Source organism: Budorcas taxicolor, chromosome 5 (assembly GCF_023091745.1).
Source record: "Budorcas taxicolor isolate Tak-1 chromosome 5, Takin1.1, whole genome shotgun sequence".
NCBI classification, from domain to species: Eukaryota; Metazoa; Chordata; class Mammalia; order Artiodactyla; family Bovidae; genus Budorcas; species Budorcas taxicolor.
In genome coordinates this window covers 18,229,446-18,244,090 of record NC_068914.1, presented here as the reverse complement: position 1 = coordinate 18,244,090, position 14,645 = coordinate 18,229,446, and the positions used below count along the sequence as shown (strand labels likewise).

The following is a 14,645-nucleotide window of genomic DNA, read 5'->3' as shown; positions in this document are numbered from 1 at the left end:
AGGCAGCAAGTTTGCAACGGCAAGCTATTCTTGGCTCTAGCCTGCTCACTGCTGCTAATTTCATGCCCCTGTGATCCAGGTAATGCTTTGCTGCCTCAAGCTGCCACCCCCAGGCTTGAATCGCTTTTTCTCGCCCCGCAGGAGCCCAGCTGCCTCTGCCACGCTGTTGAGGTGGGGGCCACGCAAAGCTGCCTCTCGGAAGCCACTGGGTGGCCAGCCCAAACTAGTCGGCCGCGGCTTGTGACTAATTTGCCGCACTTATTTCAAAGTGCCCTAATGGCTTTCGGGGAGAGGAGGCTTACCCGGAGCCTGCCAGAGATAAACAGGCTCATTTTGGGGCCTCCCTGCCCGAAGAAACCTCTTTACCTGGACTCTGAGCTCGGAATTAAATTCTTCCAGAAGAGATGCTTAGCATGGAGCCTCTCAGCATGGCAGAGGAGAGAAAGTGTTCCCATCATAAAATGGGCCTCACATCTGGCCAGCTGGCTCGGGTGGAGTTTTAGATTGTGTTTTTAGAGCATCTCTCCCCATTCCTGGTGTTCACAAGCTGGGCTAGAGTGTCACAGATAAAAACGGGTTTCCTCATCTCCATCACAAGTGGATTGATGCCCTGCACCCTGACCACAGGGCAGCTCCACACCGCCCTGGCACCTGGGGGTCGCTGATACCCTGGTGCGCCCCTGGTGGCTCTGTCCAGAGCCTGGCTTTTGGTCCCCACCCCCACCTGTCCTGGGGCGTCCTGCTGGGGGTTGCCCCCACCTGTCTTGGGGCGTCCTGCTGGGGGTTGCATGGTCAGGAGAGAAGCTGGAAGCCTGCCCGGTGCTTCCCAACTATAATGTCCTCCTTCACATGGTTTGTTCTCATCAGCAGACCGTGTCCATCCATCTTGGTGGCTGACAGAAGTGAGGGCTTTTCTCTTAATTTTTTTTTTTTTTCCTTTTTGATGCTATTCAGATCCACAGGCCTGAGGAAATGCCCATGGGAATGGATGGTGGGGTTTAAGGAAAAGAGATAGTTAGCAAGCAGACGGGAAAAATCAAGCCTGTCATTTGCTGGCTGGGGCAGAGGGAAGATGTCACCCTGAGGAAATCTTTGACCCGTGGGCTGGGCCCTGCTCACTGCAGGGAAGCCGTGTGCACTGCCAGTCGCGGCCTCTGGGCAGCCAGTGGCCCGCTGCAATCCCAGCGATGGTCTTTGGGTTGGTGCAACTGTGAGGCAGGCAGCCCCGGCTACATGGCTTTTAGATTTGAGGAGTGATGATAATGATCTCCCATCCCCGCCCTGCCCTGCGTCCTGCCACCTCACTCCCCAAGTGTGCCCCTCTGTGCCATTCATCCACCTGTTAGCCTCAAGCTTCTTATCTGTAAAATGGGAGCAATCCCAGCTCTTATAGGCTGAATTAAGAGCAAATGGACTGGGGTCTGTGCAGGTCACGTGAAAGCAGTTTTGTTCGAATGTCAATAACCTGGTGCTCTGCAGGGGCTCCGTGTCCATTGGGTCGCCTGAAAGTGAAAGTGAAAGGCGCTCAGTCGTGTCCGACTTGTGACCCCATGGACTGTACAGTCCATGGGATTCTCCAGGCCAGAATACTGGAGTGGGGAGCCTTTCCCTTCTCCAGGGGATCTTCCCAACCCAGGGATCGAACCCAGGTTTCCTGCATTGCAGACAGATTCTTTACCAGCTGAGCCACCAGGGAAGCCCAGGAATACTGGAGTGGGCAGCCTTTCCCTTCTCCAGTGGATATTCCCGACCCAGGAATCGAACCGGGGGTCTCCTTCATTACAGGCGGATTCTTTGGCAACTGAGCCTTGAGGGAAGCCCATTGGGTTACCTGGCAGGTGCCAAAGAGGACCTTTGATGTTACCTTTGCCAGAGGCCAAGCCCAAGGTAATTGCAGAGTGCAGGGAAGATACTGGAGGGCAGGGGGATTCAGTTAGACCTTCAAGGAGCAGAAGTTTTCTTCCTGTTCCTCAGAGCTGGGCTTACTTCACGCTGGGTTGGAGAATTCAGAATGATGGGGCTGCTCTCTCTCCTTAGCAGCCCCAGGGCGCCGGGCGGGTGCCCTGGCTGCACTCCTGCCTCTCTGCCCTGTGGATTGAATGGACCACTCGTGCCTTCCTGCCTCAGCTCGGTAGATTCCTGTGGCTGCTGAGGGAAGCCAGCCTCAGGGTAGTCTGTTCCGACAGATGAGCCGGGGTTAGAGTCCTAAGTGCCGAAGACGTGTCCGTTCCTGTCTTCGCACGTGTTCTCCTGCCTCTTGGAATGCCACTTCTCTTTCTTCCAGCATCCACCCCCTTCCCATATCTGTCTGGCAAACTTCCCCCATTTTTCAGGCTGCAGTCCAAGATGGCCTCCTATGGGAAGTCCCCCTAAACTCCCTCCTTCCCTCCCCACTCCTTGGATCCATTGTTCTACAGCTGTGGGATTGTACCCAACTACATGCTTCCTAAGGGCATCAGCCACCCTATCTCTTCTGTATTATATGCCAAACCACCTGCCTGGTGTTGGGCACACAGGGGCTTGCCGCATCTTCAGTGAACCAGGGAGTGGGTAGAACATGAGGGGATGCTGATCCAGATGGACGTGGTCACCCAGCCAGGCTCAGGGCTGTGGGGTTATCAGCCTCTGGGTCTCCCACTTGCAATTACATCAGGCCCAAACTGACCCCTTGGTTTTCCATGAGCCTTGTATAAACAAGGCTGCCATGTTGCACAGCTCTGAGGAGCTCTGTTCATTTCACCGCCCACACGACTATTGCCCCTTGGGGTTGTGCAGTGCCATAGGAGGTGGGGGGTCCAGTGCCATTGCCCTGGAGGGGTGGTCTTCTCATTGCCCCACTCCTCTGTCACCGGAGTCCTTGGGGCCTTTGGGCTCATCTCTGGAGATGGAGGCTGCAACCTTGTTGCCAGGCGCCTGGTGGGACAAATAACAACGGAGCCTATTGAGGGAGCTCTAAGGAGTCGGTCCCAAGTGGAGGTGAACTATATGACACGAATTATCTCCAAGCATTGCATTACTCAAAAATCACCCTATAGAATGGTGATTTCAGATTGCTTTGGAGGGGGCAGTGCTGTTACCATTTTAACTGCAATGTGTTTGAACCAGTGTTCGGCTGTCTTCATATTTCCTTGAGTAAAATAGGAGAAGGTAACCTCAACAGGCCTTGGAAACAAATGAGACGAACCCAGGAAGGGAGCACCAGCTGCGAGTCTGCAGTGTGTAGTCGAGAACTGAACACAGGGCCTTCGTTGTTGGATGTTTCTTAGAAAGGAGCCTGAGGCTGCATCTTCTGTGCCATACTCTGTTGGGGAGTGCTGTCCTAGGGAAGTAAGAGTGAGGAAAAGGGAAGTGAGGCAGGGATGGAGGGGAGCAGATACAAGCTGTGGTATCACTGCACTGGCCACAGCTTTGCGACCAAAACACAGCTGCTTGCTCTGGCACATGGGGTGTCTCCTGAGGAGCCACGTGGAGCCACCACATTTCAGAACAGATGTTAGGCCTGAGAAGGAACGGCAAGCAGTGTGTCTCTGGTCTCCTTCCTGTCTCCCGCCTCTCATTGGTTGAAACCTACCTTGTGGGTGGGGCTTCCTCCACCCTTCTGAGAGGGTTGCCTGGCCCCTCCCACAGCCACCCAGGGAGCAAGAGCCTCTGCAGGCGCAGCCTGGGCAGTGCACAGGTGCAGGGGTCTCTCCTTGGCAGCTGGCTCCCCTGCTGGTGGAGCAGTGGCCATGGCTTCATGACTATGTGGGGCCAGACAGAGAAGCAGATGGCCTGAGGGGGAGGCAAGACGAGCAGACCTGGGGTGGTGCAGAAGCCAAGTCCAGTTCCTTGAAATCAGTGCACGCTGCTTGCAAAAATGATCCTAATTCCAGCAAAGGATTTGGAGAGGAAAGGCTTGGGGGACTGATGTGGTCAGCCAGCATAACCTTTGTTCCCCTCGTGGGCGGGCGCATCGGTCCTCATGTCTGGCAAGGAGTTGAATGAAATCATGGTCAGCTGTCTCTGCTTTCATCAGGAACTGAATTTAAATAGCTATAGGAAGGCTGCAGCATTCAGAAAAACCCCAGTTACTAGGAACTTGGCTATCCCACACCCTCACTAATTAGGAATCTATTGCTATGGAACAAAACACTCCAAACTTAGTGGCTTAACGATGGCACATGTTTATTATCTCACAGTATCTGTAGACCAGGGGTCTGGGCATAACCTATCCCTGTCCTCCCCTCAGGGTCTCACACGGCTGCAGTAAGGGGTTGGCCAGGGCTGCAGTCTTACTGGAGACTCGACTGGAGAAGGATCAGTTTCGGCTTACTTGGGATGTTAGCAGAACTCAGTTCCTTGCAGTCGTTGGATTGAGAGCTTCAGTTTCTTGCTGAGTGTTGGTCTGAAACCACTGTCAGCAACTAGGGGTCACCTGCAGTCTTTGCCACTTGGGATTCCTCAGCCTGGCCACCGGCCTCCCCCAAGCCATCACGGGAGGAATAAAGGAGCCCAGCAAGATGGTGCCACCGTCTCGTGAGACATAATCCCGTCCACACACTCATGCATACCCTTCACCTTTGCCATGCCCTCTTGGTTAGGAGCAAGTCCAGGCAGGTCCCAGCTACACTCAGAAGAGAGCAAGATTCAAGGGCATGAACACAGGAGGCCGAGATCACGGGGGACATCCTAAGAACCTGCCCACCACATCTCATTTTGTTAGAACTCCACTGAGAGGCAAAAGCAACAATTAATTAAGTAAAACCCACCACGTTTATATCAGGAATTAAGTGTGGGGAAAAAAAGAAAGAAAGAAAGCTCTTTGGGATGTATAGAGTCCACTTTATCACCAACCACAGCTTCCCGATCTGATCCAGGAGAAAGATGGCACATGGTCAAGTCCATTCTTCCCCTGCCTCATCACCTACCTTCCCCTGCCTCATCACCTACCTTCCCCTGCCTCATCACCTACCCCCACCTGCCTCATCACCTACCCCCACCTGCCTCATCACCTACCTTCCCCTGCCTCATCACCTACCCCCACTGCCCGGCCACATGCTGTTTGTAAGGCAGAGAAATGGGCTCGATCAGCAGAAAGGGAGTCCTAGCCTTACCCACTTGTCAGTATTTTAAAAGCTTTCCAACACTAAAAGGAACTTTTCCTGCTTAAATGTCAACAAGCCAGAACAATAACCTAGAAAATCGCCATTCCTAAATTGTTCAGGGAACCTGAGCCTGCTTGATAAAACAAAGACAGCTTCTGCATCCCACGTGATGGCCATTCATAGACTTGTCACAGAATGAGCAGCCACTGACGGAAAGCTGTCATCTGGAGCTCAGATTTGGGGCCATCCTGGCCCCCACCTGCAGCCATCTTTTCCTTGGGGCCTTTTTCCATTGCTTCTGCCCGCTCAGCGCCTGCCTGGCCTCACGTACACCCAGCCACTGTATCAAGACGTAATTGACTGAGTGCCTCGGACCAGTCCAGGCTCTACTGAGCCCATCAGGGCAGGAACAATGAGGTAGCTCCTCAAAGGAGGAAGGCTATTTCTGAGGCTCATGGTTGATGGACCGCACTAGCTGTGATTATCATTTTAATTGCAAGGCCACCACCACCTTATATTCAGGGTGCAGATTTCAGAGACCACAAAGCACTCCGCAGGCTTAAAAAGGGACCATGGCAACGGTCTGTGCTTCAGACTAAAAGGGGCCCTTTATGACATCTTTCTTTCTTGGCCTCCATATTGCAACCAGAATCTCCCAGAAAGGAAAGAGCTCCCCCTCCGTTTTAAGATCTGACACAAATCCTACCTCCTCTGGGATCTTTTCCCCAAACCCTTATTCATTCCTGTTCTCTCCAGGACTCAGGCCCCTCATCCCACTCCCCTACCTGGAACTCCCTTAGAACACATCACCCCTACCACAGATTTGACAATGACAACAATAACCAAAAAACCCCATAGAATTCTGACAGCTCTTCCTATGGTGTTTTGAGACATTAAAAAACCTCCCACTCTATCTTATACTCTCCATGGGACACCCTGTTCTTAACAGGGAAGAAGCTGTCTTAAATTCTGTAGAGATCCCTGTTACTGGGGCTCTTTGTGCATTGGCAAGATTTTTGCACACATTGTTCTTTGCACTTGGCACATTTGTATTCAAAATATTTCCCCAGTTAAGTTCAATGTTGTAAGCTTTCCAGAGTACTCACAACATTTTCATATTTTCGGGTGAAAAAGAACATCATTTGTATAAAGCCCTTGTACTTGCACACAGTAGGCTTCATTCATGTAAGCTGTTTTCATGGCTTAGAACTGTCAGCTCAAAAAGTGCACAGTGTGAGAGTTGCAAGTTAAATTTTATTTGGGGGCAAAATGAGGACTGTAGTTCAGGAGACAGCACCTCAGATAGCTCTGAGAAACTGCTCCAAAGAGGCAGGGAGTGAGGAGGTGAGCACATATGTGATTTTGGTAGAGGGAGAGTACATGCAATCAACATATTTTTTGCAGATTTCTGCTAGTCACGAGGATCGGTCATCACCATGAAGGATTTTAGTGCTTTTCTACGTATGAGGAGATACAAGAATTGGGCTCATAAAACCTGTTCTGCCAGTCCCCTGAGCACAGAGTTCCTCATTTTTTCTCTCCACCCTGAACGCCTTTCAGGGGGTGTTGAAAATCAGCAGCTGCAGCAGCACGTGATTTAATTCTTATAGAGGTAGATGGCAAGTGCCAATGGCAAGTGCCAGTTTGTAATTGACAGAACCCATCGTCATTACTGATCTGGGGTTCACGATTTGACATAAAAGCACCAAAGCCAAGATATATCATCCCATTCCAGTGTTTTGGTTTTTTGTTCAACGGGTATATTGAAGGATAAGGTATACTCAGTTAAAGCCACCCTAATGAGTGGACAGTCCCCTGAGTTTTGAAAAATGCATACAGTTGCTACTTAGCTTCTTCAGTTGTAAGTTCCAGCATGTCATACTCAGAAATTCTTCATCCTCTCTGTGGTCCCGTGCACTCTTTGTCTACACTACTGTTGAGCTACTTCCAGGAAAATGCCCCTTTTGCTCATCCTGGCCAGTTTAGAAGCCGCTTCCCAAAATGACTGTGATCTTGGGGTACAGCTCTATTGAAGGAGCAAATCCACAGTCAGAACAGAGTTTCTCTGCAGGGATCAGGGCCCTGTGTATTGCTAAGAGTACTCACTTGGTTGCAAGAATGTGAGACCATGCATGAATCATAATTAACCCACTTGGATAACTCCAAAATTTGACAATGAGCAAAGATGTCTGAGAGGACAAAATTTTTTATTATTTTTTTTTTGTCAGCATACTTCGAGTCCTGTCTCCACCGCCTCATCCATGAGGGGTGGGAATAGGTGGGATGGATGGGAGCATGGACTGCAGAACATTAGGGCAGGGACAATGTCCTACCCTTCCTTATGTCCCCATCACTTAGCACAGCTCAAGCTGGTGTCTGTCAAGTGACCGAGTGAGTGGTCTTAGGTGAGAGATGGAAGAGACCATCGTGTCTCAGGGTGGACTTAGCCATCACTCATAGGTGTCTGAAGATTATAGGGAGAAGCACCCCCAAGAGGATCCCCGACCCTGCTCTCAGGTGGGGCCCCTCCCCTGCACCCCAGGTGACCTCAGCGATCCCCTCTCTTCTCTGCTTGCAGAACTACTTTGAGAGCTACCTGGCCGTCGCCTCCACTGTTCCTTCCGTGCTGTGCCTCACGCTGAACTTCCTGCTTGTCAACAGGTAGGCCACTTTCCTTCCTCTCCCAGGCCCCCGACCTTCTCCTGCAGCCTACCCACTCTCCCTTGGTCTACAGCTGCCTGAACTGTGACCACCAAAGTAGGAGGCAAGCAGTTCAGACTCCTTCACAGACTGAGAGTCAGATCGGTTACCTGGGCCCTGCCCCAGAATGTGCAGTCCGGGGGCAGTGGGGTCAGCTGCCTGTCTGCAGCTGCCTGGGCTGCAGGAAGGCCATGGATGGTGGGCGGGACCCAGGGAGCAAGGCTTGTGGAAGCTGGTCTTCCAAGCCTTTCTGAGAGCAGTAGGAAGTTAGGAGCCTGGGGACTTCCCTGGCAGTCCAGTAGTTGGGACTCCACAGTTGCACAGCAGGGGCACAGGTTCCATCCCTGGTCTGTGGAACTGAGAGACCCTATATGCCTCATGGAGTGGCCAAAAAAAAAAAAAAAAAATCCGAGCTGGAAGTTAGCCTGTCAGCTCACCAGCCCGGCTCTTCTGTATGGAATAGGGTCACCTGTGCCCAGTGCAGAGCTGGCAACAGCAGTTCATGAGGCGAGCAGTCACAGGGGGTTACGGGGTGACTTCTGACACTGCATCCGTGAAGGGTGGGATGCACCGTGGAAGAAAGAATGGTTTAGGAGACAGCCCTTCAAACCCACTGTGTGACTGGTGCCGTCCCTTCTCCATTTAGGTTTACAGGGGTAACAGCCTGAGCTACTTTGCCCCCATTTCTCCTAAGCTATCATTGTCTGATAATGGTGGCTATGTGATGATTCAGAAACCTGGGCATCTCTCGGGCACAGCCTACTGAAACCTTTGGTCCCTAGTGGGAAACTTGTTTTACCCAACTCTGCTCAGTTTGTAATTGACTCCTTGGATCTCTGCTCGAACAGGATTCTAGAGCAGGTTTGGCCTCAGGGAGTGTGCTGTGATCGATTAGTGATGTCTGTTCTGAGTCCATGAGGAGGGAGGGCAGCACAAGTGCCTCAGGTGTGCTAAGCCTGAACAGCCCAGTCTTTCCAAACATGAGGTTATTCCAATGATCTATTGTTGCATAAAAATGATCCCGAAACAGAGAGGCTAACAGCACTCTCAGTAATCGGTGTCTCTCGCGGTCCTGGGAGCCCACAGGCTCAGCTGGCAGCTCTGGCTGGCCGTCTCTCATGCGGGACAGCTCTTTCTCTGTCCCTCCCCTTGGTCTCTTGTAGGTTGGCCTCAGGTAGTAGGACTTTTCATATTGTAGCTGAAGAGCAGCTGCTCCTACAGAGCAAGGCAGAAGCTGCTTGGTTTTGGTACCCTGCCCTCTGCAGTGACATACTGTCCGTTCTGCCAAGGCAGTCACCAAGCTCACTCAGTTTCGAGGGGAGATAGACTCCATCTTTCAACGGAAGGAATCTCAATGAATTTGTGCGGCTCTTAAAACCAAAGTGCAGGCTGGACAAGCTAGAGGGAGGATGGTCTCAGGCAGCCTAGGGGCTGAATGCCAGCTGCCCCTGCCCCGCCTGCCTCCTTGCACCTGCCCAGCACACAGGGCTATGATCAGTGTCCCAGCAGGGGGAACACAGCCTCCAGGGACCCTCCCCAGGAGGAGGCGGGGAATGGGCTAGGAGTAGGGCTGAGTGGGGACCCTAAGGGGAGAGCTGGGCTCCTGACAGTGACTCAGAAGAGAAGGCATGAGAAAAGGAAGGGCATGTAAGAGGAAGACAATGAGGAAGAGGTGACCGAGCCACAGCGGGGGGTAGTCTCTTGGCCTCTCACTGCCCTCTCCCCTTTCCAGGCCCCTCTCGTGATCCTCTGTGCAAAGTGGAAGTCAGGAGATGTGTGCCCAGGCCCGCAGGGCCAGGAGGCGGTAGCCTGAGCTGACATCTTACCCAGCACTGCCCCCTCTGAGGTCGTGAGGCCCAGCAGGCAGCAGCCGGCCAGGACCTGGGGTCAGCAGTGGCAGGCCAGGTTCAGCCTAGGGCCCAGGATCATCTCTAATCCTCACAGTTAGCAGTCTGAGCACAATCCTTGGCAGCATTCGCTCCTTTAATCCTGGCAGTGGCCTAGAGCAGCACTTATTCCCCTGTTTTATTGACGGGAAAACAGGCTGACAGAGGTGACCTGCCCAAGGTCATGCAGCCATTAAGAGGTTGAGGCAGGACTGGAACTGGGACCCTTCTCCCCTCACATCTGGACTTGGAACCTCTGGGCCTCCTGTCTCCTAGCTCTCTAGCTTTGCCTGCCCCCTCCCTGCACCCAGAGACACATCTCAGACCCTGTAAGTGAGCCCGTTTCTGCCCTGGCTTCGAGATGCTGGAGGGAAAGGAGTGGTGCAGAAAGTCTGCATCTGTCTGCAGTGGGGACTGTGGGCCGTCCAGGTAGCTGCCCTCCTGAAGATGGCTGGGAGCTGAGCTCCCAGAGCCAGCTCCTAGGCCCATCCTCCAGAAGGGTCTGGTCCACTGCAGGGCCTGCCCCGGCCCTTTCCTGGCTGCAGGAGGGGGTGAGAGCACTGTGGGGAACGCTCCAGCCTCTGTCTGTTTCTGGACTGTGGAAAGATGGTTTGGAGCTAAGCTGTTTTTTATTTAATGTGTGAGATTGAAATGTCCCCTTTTCTTCCCTCCTGGAGAACCCTGGCTTTCTCTAACTGGCTCATCCATAATCGCCAAGTGTTTTATTATGTAAAATCTGTAGCATCATAAATACTTATGAGGAGGATTTACATTTTGGAGACTTAAGAAGAAATCAGTCCCCTGGGGTCCTGAGCCCTCACGAGCAAGGGGAGGGGGGGTGGAGCTGGCAGCTTGGGTACAGCTGGTGATCCTCTCCAAGAATGTCACATCAGTGTGGCCAGCCACACAGTCCTGGGACTGGAGCTCTCACCTCAGACAGCCCCTGTCCCAGAGCAGAGCCACCAACCCCAGGCTGCACTTGTCTAGACTTTCCCTCATGCCCTCCGGTGTCCCCAGCCCCTGGGCCACCGTCCAGGTGGAAGGAGCAGAGAGTCAGGCAGCATGTCCCTGTTAGTGGATGTGGGGTGGGTTTGCACAGGGCACATTTCATGAAGCTTTACTAGCATCGAAAACAGCCCTGGGCAAGATCCCTGAGGGCTTGGAGCCCCTGCAGGGATGATCCTGCTGAGAATGGGTCCTGCAGCTGATAATTAGGAGGAGACCTGTGCAGGTGAGGGGCAGGATGCATACGGGAGAGTTGGGAGAGTTGGGAGCTGCGTAGCTTGTGTTCTGCATTTAGTGTTTACCTCCTCACCTCCCGCTCTGCACCGCCCCTGCCCTGGGGGTGCCTGGCTAAGAAGTCCCCCAGCTCTCTCCAAAGCCACTGTCTTGTTCAAGCAATGATCTACCTTGTTGTGAAGACACAGGAAAAGTTTCCGAGATGCCCACAGCGTTCCTGGGGTGGACTTTTTCTGTGTTGCTTCCACGAGGAGGTGGTGAGAGGCTGAGGCCATTCCCAAGGCTGGCTGAGGTTGCTGCTGCTGTTTCCAGCTGTCTCCCTGCCACACTGAGGGGGTCAAGAAGCCGGGACTGAAAGAGAGCTTGAGGCCCAGCGTGCACTGCTAGGCTCCTTGCTGGTCAATCTGCGGGTCCAGGAGGTGTTTACAAGTGCCGGCCAGGCCCTGTGCCAGCCCCATGGGTGAGAATAAGGTCCTGTCCCTGTGGGGCTTCCCACTTCTGCTGTGCCTGCTTCTTGCCCCAAGGAACTGCTAAACTTTTGGGCTTTTGTCCTCAGTCTCTCTCTCCACTTGAATTTTTTCAGATTTAGAAGCATAAGCTGGAAGAGACACGCATGTTATCTTGTCCCACCTCTTCTTTTTCAGGATAAGGAGACTGAGGCCCCGCAAGGTTAAATGTTTGCCTGAGGTCACACTGTGAACTGGTGGCAAAGTTTCAGGGCTCCCGTCTCTGGACTCAGGCTCTGTGCCCCTCTGGCTCTTATCTTTGAGTGTGCAGGGAAGCTCCCGCTGCTGGGATAAGGTGGGGGACATTGTGTGACAGGGGCTGCATCAGGAGTAAGGCCTGACTCCCAGTCTTCAGGATATCTGGTGTGCATTTAAAATGGACGTTCTGGGTCCCCTGGAGTACAGGTGCTCACCCGATCGCCCACCAACTCCCGCCCAGGTCGAGGGCCCTGCAGATGCTAGGAAGATGTGTCTTAATGTGGAGTTTCTCAGAAACAGACCTTAGAACAAGGATTCAAGTGCAGGTAGTTCATTTGGGAGACTGTGGTAGAAGAAAGGGGGGACCAGGAAGGCATGGCAGCCAATAAAGGATGCCTTGTCAAGCCAGCTCCCATGGTGGGTGACCGAGCTCGACCTGCCCCAGAATGCTGACAGCCAGTGTGGAGCACACACTCGAGGTGGGAGGGAGCGGGGGCAGGGGATTTATCCTCCCACTGTCCCATCATTGGTTGAAGGCAGCTTTTGGGAGGTGCTAAAAACCTAGACAGCATATTAAAAAGCAGAGACATTACTCTGCCTACAAAGGTCCGTCTAGTCAAAGCTGTGGTTTTTCCACTAGTCATGTATGGATGTGAGAGCTGGACCATAAAGAAAGCTGAGCGCCAAAGAATTGATGCTTTTGAACTGTGGTGTTGGAGAAGACTCTTAAGGGCCCCTTGGTCAGCAAGGAGATCCAAGCAGTCCATTCTAAAGGAAATCAGTCCTGAATATTCACTGGAAGGACTGATGCTAAAGCTGAAACTCTAGTACTTTGGCCACCTGATGTGAAGAAGTGACTCACTGGAAAAGGCCCTGATGCTGGGAAAGATTGAAGGCAGGAGGAGAAGGGGACGACAGAGGGTGAGATGATTGGATGGCATTACCAACTAGATGGACATGAGTTTGAGCAAGCTCAGAGAGTTGGTGATGGACAAGGAAGCCTGGCGTGCTGCAGTCCATGGGGTCACAAAGAGTCAGACACAACTGAACTGAACTAAACTGAACTGAATTACCTGTCACTTGCAGCCTGCCTCCTGGTGAGAGGAGAGGGCAAATGGGCAGGGCACCCACAGGACAGAGGTAGAGTTCCAACCATGTTGCTCCCCAGCCATATGTGCCTCTTTGTGGGTCTGGCACTCATTTTTTTTTTAAGATGTATTTATTTATTTACGGCTGTGCTGGGTCTCCGTTGCTGCCCAGGCTTTTCTCTAGGTGCAGTGAGCAGGGGCTACTGTCACTGAGGTACCCTGGCTTCTCACTGCGGTGGCTTCTCTTGCTGCAGAGCAGGGGCTCAATAGTTGAGATGTAGGGGCTTAGTTGCTCTGTGGCATGTGTATCTTTCCAAACCAGGGATTGAACCCATGTCTCCTGTGCTGGCAGGCAGACCCTTCATCCCTGAGCTACCAGGGAAGCCCAGTTGGTACTCTTGGTGACAAACGGAAGAGACACAAAAAGGATCTTCTCATTCTTTCCCTGGAAAATTAATGTCAGGCCTGCCTCCATTGCTGGATCTAGGAGAGTACCAATGTCCTCATCCACCAACCTTGGGCTCTGTGTGCGTCTGCTTGGCTTCATCTCAAATGTGGCCTCTCTCCATGCAGCTGGCCAGATAGTGACCAGCAGCCCCCAACACAGTCTTGGCAGACAGTCAAGTTGCTCTCCACCTCTGAATCCCAGGGTTCACTGACTGGCCCTGCGGGTCACATGCTGACACCTAACCCAATCCAGTGGCTGGAAGTACGGAGCACTGATCACCCCAGACTGGCCTGTGTGCACTCATTTGTAGATAGGTTGGTGCAGACGCCATGAGCAGCCACCTCTGCAGGACAGCTTGGCATGGAAGGAGTGCTTCTGGTGGAAGGGACGCCGGCAGACAAAGCCTGCACATCCACTCTCTGCTCCACCCTGAGGATCAAGTCTTGGCACTTATCCACGGGACAAGGCCCTCCACGGAGGGGTCCTGTATCTGTTCAGCGCCCTGTGCTCCTAGTGTCACCTGCGGCCAGAGTTCACTTCAGTTCCCTGAATGTGCCACACTCTGTCTCACAAGATACATGCACTCCCATCCAGACATACCTTACACTCAAGCTTAGGGATCGCCTCCAGAAAGCCTATGAGAAGCCCAGGGTGGGTCTTGTGCCCCTCAGAAGTGCCCAGGAAGCTCCATGGCCCTGCCGATGGAACGCTTTGTGCTGGAACAAAATGCCTGTCCCTCATCTGCCCTGTATCCCGGGCATCCAGCCCAGGGTTGGACACACTGGTTCACCTGTGTGTTTGTGGAATGAACACACCAGAGCGGATGCGTCTCAGCTAGAGCCAGGGGCTGGGTCTCAGCAGACCTGAGTCTCATCCCAGCTCCTCACACCACAACCTTGAACTCTCCTTTCACTTCCACGGGCTTCCCTCTGCCCCTGACCCAGCGGAGGTGGCACCTGGTCTCCAGTCAGCCGAGGATTGGAAGGAAGCTCAGATTATCCTTGGGGCCACAGAAGCACTTTGAAAAAAATCCTTTCTTGCTTTTTATGCTCATCATTTCACACCTATTTACATATGTACAGATCTTTCCTACCTTTCGTGTCTTTCTTATTTTTATCCAAAAGAAATTTGTGTATAACTAATCTGCCTTTTCACTTAGCCCCCTTCCAACTGGTTAGCGGGAAAATTAACTAAACATCCAATCTGGTTTAAAGCTTAGTGTAATCTGATGATTTAAACAGCCTCTTCAGATGATGTTCTCTCCCTGGAATAAAAATGCAGTTTCTCAGAGATTCCAGCTTCCCTGCTTCTCCCTGCAGGGTGGTGTCTGGGCAGGTTGGGGGCTGGGAGGAATGTACAGCTTAGATGCAGAAATAGAGTTAGAGGAAGCTGGCTCTTGCTTGGCCTCAGCTGCTTCCCATGACAGCTGAGACCATCACAGGAGCCTCCTCCTGTCCTCACCACCTGTTCTGGAGCACCATAGTTCCTTCATGTCA

The 14,645-nt window shown here is 52.6% G+C and overlaps 1 protein-coding gene across 1 annotated transcript in view; it reads left to right on the top strand.

Moving 5' to 3' along the window:
- The window catches only part of SLC29A3 (solute carrier family 29 member 3), a 46,327-nt gene that overhangs the window by 20,815 nt on the left and 10,867 nt on the right, over positions 1 to 14,645 (top strand). Inside the window, exon 4 of the mRNA XM_052639728.1 lies at positions 7,663 to 7,745. Coding sequence (XP_052495688.1) covers positions 7,663 to 7,745 — 83 coding nt within the window. The remainder of the gene's footprint in view (positions 1 to 7,662; positions 7,746 to 14,645) is intronic.